Source organism: Podarcis raffonei, chromosome 2 (genome assembly GCF_027172205.1).
Source record: "Podarcis raffonei isolate rPodRaf1 chromosome 2, rPodRaf1.pri, whole genome shotgun sequence".
NCBI lineage: Eukaryota > Metazoa > Chordata > Lepidosauria > Squamata > Lacertidae > Podarcis > Podarcis raffonei.
Window position 1 is genome coordinate 89,635,296 of NC_070603.1, and position 6,000 is coordinate 89,641,295.

Below are 6,000 nucleotides of genomic sequence, written 5' to 3' on the forward strand. Positions count from 1 at the left end.
GCCAGCTTTTTTCTGTCTTAAACACCCACAAATGGGTTTTTAAAGGACAATGGAGCTCCCACACACACAAAAATAAACCTAGTGTAATTAGAACACTTCTTAAATTAAAACCTTACTACCACCAGCTGAAATTTCCATCTAGCTGCAATTCCTGCACATCAGGATTTCATAGCAAAGGTTGAGATATGTGATCAAAACTTTATCCAAAATCGGGAGATGTTGTTTTTATTCAGTTGAAAGCACACAACTGTTCAGCTGTGTACCAGAGAGTTATAATTTTATAGCATTTGTATCTAAGCACACCTGCTGTTGCTATGTTATTTGAACAATGGCAAGGCTGGGCAGTGTGCAGGGTGACAATTTTGCCATCTTCCCACATTAAGAAGCCAAATGGGTAGAGAGCCCAAATCCCACTTGGGTTAATGTTTGGGAAGTAGTTTGGTAGGTCTCTGTCCTTTTTATGATATAGTATGATATGGTATGATATGATATATGATATGATATATGATATACTGGCACAATTTTCTGAACTTCGTCATAAATTATATGAAGACATCAGAGACAACATTTAAAGATAAAACAAATTCATTCAGGATATTGTATAATCCAAAAAATGAGAAGCAATCCGTACAAACAGAATGCCAAGCACAATGATGACAGATGAGATTCATTGTGGATGTGAAACATATTGCACCTTGGAACAAGTAATTCTAATTATGTTTAGAAACAAACAGATCCTGGTGTTATTCTAACTGCTCAGGAGATAACCTTGCTTGTCACAATGTTAAATGGCCATTAACACACCAACTCAGAGAAACAGCAAACCCAAAGTCGCAAGTCCAATGTATTAAAGAAAGTCACATTAGGGACATGTTTAGCATGTTTACTTATTCACAAAGACATGTTTACTTATTCACAGACATGTTTAGCATGTTTACTTATTCACAAAGTTTAGTGGGTTTTGAGGGAATGATACCTCAAGAAGAGACTGTATTACGTGGATATTAAAACAACAAGCCTAACTTACAAGTCAATTAGGGCCAAAGCAATTTAATATGCAGTGATTTAAAACATCAGTATTTCACACATACTGGGCGGAATGCAGGTAAGGAGTCTGCCAGCAGAAGTCCTGCACAAGGACTTCCACTTGTGCAGTGGCACTGTTCTTCCCTCCTCCCTCCCATACACCCCAAAATTGGCTTGCAGGAGTCAGGAGAATCCCCAGAACAGCAGGCGGGGGGGGGGGGGAGAGAAGGGGTTGTTTAGTCTCGCAAGCTGAAATGCTTGCCCTGACAAAAGACTTGCATTAGTGAGACGTTGAATTCCTCCCTTGCCTAAGAGAGGTCATGCAAATTAATAATGCAAAACAATTGTATTAAACAAGTAAAACATGGTGTAGCTTTTCTACAAAAATAGTAATAAGCATAAAATGTTTGGCGGACAGGGGGCTGTTTTATTAAGTCACATAACTCACACACCTATGATTCAGTTACTAAATGCATTCACTTATCATTGGCAAGAATCTGTATATCGTAATATGGATGAAAGCTATGAGAACTACAGTACGAGGATGAAATTCAAATGCTATGGGTGAAATCCATTAGTCATTCTCAGAGTAGACCCAGTGAAAGGAATTTATTTTAGTGGGTCTCCTCCGAGTGTGACTATCATTGGCAATGCAATACATCCAGGATTTGTAGAATCACAGTTTTCCATTACTTCTAGGAAACTGTGGTTTATGCTCTAATACAGGCATTCAAACCAGGGTTACAAACCCTGGTTTCCAATCAAGTGGCAGTATGCTGTTCATAAAATAGCAAGACAAGAGGCTGAGCTTAAACTGAGAACGATAGCTCTGTTACACAACACCCTTCCATAAAGAGCAGAGTATTTAGGTATTAGGGTGGTAAATGATATGGAAGAGGGTAAAATGAGGGTGAATGGTGGAGAATCGAAATTATGGGAAATGTTGCCGTGGGAGAGGAAGGAATAGATGGACTTAAACAGATGTGTGATTTATGCTCTTGAACGACATGGAATTATTTGGCAGGGAAACCATTATTTGTTGGAAGTCCTGGAACACCTGGAACAGCGGCGCTTACTCCTGAGTAGATATGCATGGGATTGCACTGGCGGAATGCAAGGATCTCAAACCCTGCAATCTCAAATCTTGGTGTTGTTGTTTTTCTTTCTTTCAATCCCTCTTCCCACAGATAGTGAATGCGCTGGACTCCAACCCCACGACGAGGCGCACACAGCTGCAGCACAAATTTGAGCAAGTGATTGCACTCATGGAAGACAACATTTACGAATGCTGCAGCGAGGCATAGGTGGCAATCTGGACTTTGCTCCACGTCTAGAAGTGGCCTTCTCTACAGTGCACTGTCCTTTAGGGAACACCTTTTCAAAGTATCTGTGTGTGTCAATATGCAGCCTGTTGTATGTATGTGATGATAAAGAAACCAACTTGATGGTGCGTCTGTCTGGCCAGCCTCCTTGAACCATCAGGCGACGGGAGGGTTTGGCCACCAAACAGCTTGAAATCCCTTATGTGATCTGCACTGCACGGCACCCATAATTTATTTGATCTTTCAGACAGAGGCACAATACTTGCGCCGCCAAATGTAGTAGTTCTTTCTGAAGAGCTCCTACTCCTATTCAAAGTGGCCGTCTTTCCTTTTATTCATTTTCCCAGAGAGACTCTTGTAAACCAGAGCTCAGGGTATGGAAACAATGCTGAGGCGGTTTGGAGAAAACCAGAGAGACGTCTCGGGAAACACTGAATGAAGGTTTCAAAAGGCCCTTGGAGCAACAGGGGGACTCCCCACCCCCTGCAAAACAGTGCCCCCTCTCCCTTCTGTGTACTTTAAATATCAGGGAACCCATTTACTGTACACAGCCTGCTGCATTAGATGTATTTTGTGCCTTTTATTTTTGTACTGTACATGGAAACATAACCACATCTTCATCCGAGGCTGAAAAGAGGTGGGGAACTCACAGGCTAGACAATGCAGTTGCTTCCTAAGTAGTCATGAGACATGTGAAAGCACTTTATCCCCCAAACGGAAGTGGCTGTTACCTTGCTGGAGGGATCATTATTGTGTAGCAGACAATGTTGAAAAAGAACAAATCAGTGCAGCTGTTCCCGCTTCCCAAAGCTTCCCAGATGTTTATGCACACTGAACTGCAGTCGACAAATTCCCCTCTAAATGCCCATCTGTCTCCAGGAATAATTTTTCCCTAGAAGGAGAAAAATACATATATATATATACTTCGGGGGTCAAAGGGATGCACTTCCTTCTCTTTGTTCTGCCCCCTACAATTTTAGAGGGAATGTACAAAGCTGAACTCTTGGCTCACCATAAATCCACAATTGGCTTAACGCAAGACCACTAGTAGCTTCACAAAAGAAAAGAAAAAAAGTGTCTGTTCCTGCTCTAACTTCATGCATAAGGTAACATCCTTTAATGCAGTATCCTATATTTGCCAGCATCATTAAAGTATCATTTGGTTTTAAACATAAAGCCCCTTAACTGTTTCCCGTATGCCTTTACACTGACTACACTAGGAAGCATTATTTTTTCTCAAATGTGAGGAAGATACACAGTAGTCCTAGCTCTCTTGTCTCTTTCTCTCTTTCTTTCTTTCTTTCTTTCTTTCTTTCTTTCTTTCTTTCTCTCTCTCTCTCTCTCTCTCTGAATTCCTCTTTAGTATAATAGGTAGCTGCCTGAAGGCAATGGCTGTTGCATACAACAAAATCCAGATTTACCGTGAGCACTGAAGCCAGCTGATGCTGCTGACAATGCCAAGGTCACAAACTGCCAAATAATGCTTTAAAAAAAAATACACTACCTCATCCACGGCAAGGTCTAAAGGGGAGTTGCCACAGTTTATGAGGCTAAGATTTGAACACTTGGGTAGGAATTGAGCAGTTTATTTTCCCCGATTGCAATATTGTTATGGGTAGTTATCCTTTGTCAAGTATATCAGAAATGCATAGTGTAGTATATTATGTGGGGAACCGACATGTCATGGTGGATTTTATATATTGGTATATTAAAAGTACAGATTTTATCCAGTGCAAAAATAAAGAGGAATATAAGACATGAAAAAAGACAGAATTGCAGAAGATTATGCTTACTGAGGAAATCTACATCTGTTTGCTGAGAATGTGGCTGCAGAAGAGAAACTTTAAGGATGTAGCTGGGCTACATTTAACCTAGAAAGAGGTTTTTTCCCCCTTCAAAATTCTTTTTTTTCCCCTTTTCTTTTTTGAACTGTGAAGAGCTGCCAGTTACACACATACAGAGAAGGCTGACTCAGGAATGTGAAAAGAGAGTCTGCTGGACCACCAGTTGTGGGGAGGAGGAGAGAGCTGAAGGAAAACAGAGACAGGATTAGAGATTTTTTCTAGCCCAGTCAGTGCAGACAGCTGTAATTTTGGAAAGCATCAGCACAGTTTCAGCACTTAATTGGGTTTGCAGAAAGCCACTGTCTGGACAGGCCACCAGGCCAGAGGGACCGATCTCTGTATCCCCCTCACATATTACTATATCCTGAGTGTGTGTTTGTGCGTGTGTGTGTGTGTGTATGTATGTATGTATGCTCCAAGTAATATGCTTGGCAGCATACGTGTATCATGGCATATGCTTTATTATTTAATTCTTTGTCCAAATATTTGCTACAACCATTGAAATGAATTGTCTACAAACTAGAAGCTGAGGGTTGGTGTTGTTGCCCAGAAACCAACTCCATTGTAATATATTTTTAATTCTGTCATGTTCTTTGTGGGTGTGTTTTTCCCCTACCTGCTGTTTAATGGAAGTGGCAGAATCTTTGGTGGGAAATATCTTTGTAATAAAACAAGGTGATCAAACTAGTGTCGGAGTGTTTCCATTCATAAAACTTTGGGAGAGGAACGAAAGTCAACTGGAATGTCATGTGTCCGGCTTCAATATGAAACTTCACTCACCCACACGATGAAAGCCACTAAAAAGTATGTGGGAATATGTCCGTTTCTAAACAGGACTCTTAAGAAGAACCAATCCAGCTACCTGCTCCAGTCTTGAGGAAGAGGGCTTTGGGTTCTGGTAGTACAAGACTGAATTGGAAATCTCTTAAACTGTGGGCTGTTGGTCTGGGTAACTGGACCAAAGCAGGATTATGCCGGTCTCTTGCCCTCCTCTTGCCTGCTTCCCTCAGTCCAGCAGAAGGGATCCTTAGAAGGCAGAGGTACCACTATCATGTGTAGAGGAATAGGCAAGCTCTGGGGCTCTCACCACCACTTGCCATGCCGTGTCTCCCTCTAGCTCCTTTGCAAAAACATGCCTAGAGGAACAGTCCTTGGTTTGATATCTCTACATCACTACATAGCAGATTCACTGATCAGTTCAGATTGCCTCTTGAGAGCCAGTGTGGTGTAGTGGTTAAGAGCGGTAGTCTCGTAATCTGGGGAACCGGGTTCGCGTCTCCGCTCCTCCACATGCAGCTGCTGGGTGACCTTGGGCCAGTCACACTTCTTTGAAGTCTCTCAGCCCCACCCACCTCACAGAGTGTTTGTTGTGGGGGAGGAAGGGAAAGGAGAATGTTAGCCGCTTTGAGACTGCTTAAAGGGAGTGAAAGGTGGGATATCAAGTCCAAACTCTTCTTCTCTTCTTCTTCTTCTTCTTCTTCTTCTTCTTCTTCTTCTTCTTCTTCACTGTCTGCCACAACCAGGCCCTGGGAGAATTCCTTGATAATTAAATCAAGGTGGTGTTTTTTCTAGCCATGGAAAGGGAAATGGGGGAAGGCACTTGGTAGATAGCCTTCTTTAGTGCCACTCTTAAAAGTAGAGAGCTCTCGGGTTTGAACTTGAGGGTTTTATACCCTGTAGGCTCTCAGGCCCACACTCCTTTAGCCTCCACAGCTCCCTTGCCTCTCCTTTCTTCTGTCCCTTGTAATCCACTCCCTATTCATTCTTCTGCCCTTTTTGAACCCTGAGCCTTGACTAGCCTTCCTAGT

General features: G+C 42.1%; 1 protein-coding gene across 1 annotated transcript in view; it reads left to right on the plus strand.

The window, feature by feature from the left end:
• Positions 1 to 2,476, plus strand: part of PLXND1 (plexin D1) — a 149,305-nt gene extending 146,829 nt beyond the window's left edge. The window contains exon 36 of the mRNA XM_053378082.1: positions 2,214 to 2,476. Coding sequence (XP_053234057.1) covers positions 2,214 to 2,330 — 117 coding nt within the window. The 3' untranslated portion in view covers positions 2,331 to 2,476. The remainder of the gene's footprint in view (positions 1 to 2,213) is intronic.
• The last annotated feature ends 3,524 nt before the right edge of the window (positions 2,477 to 6,000 follow it).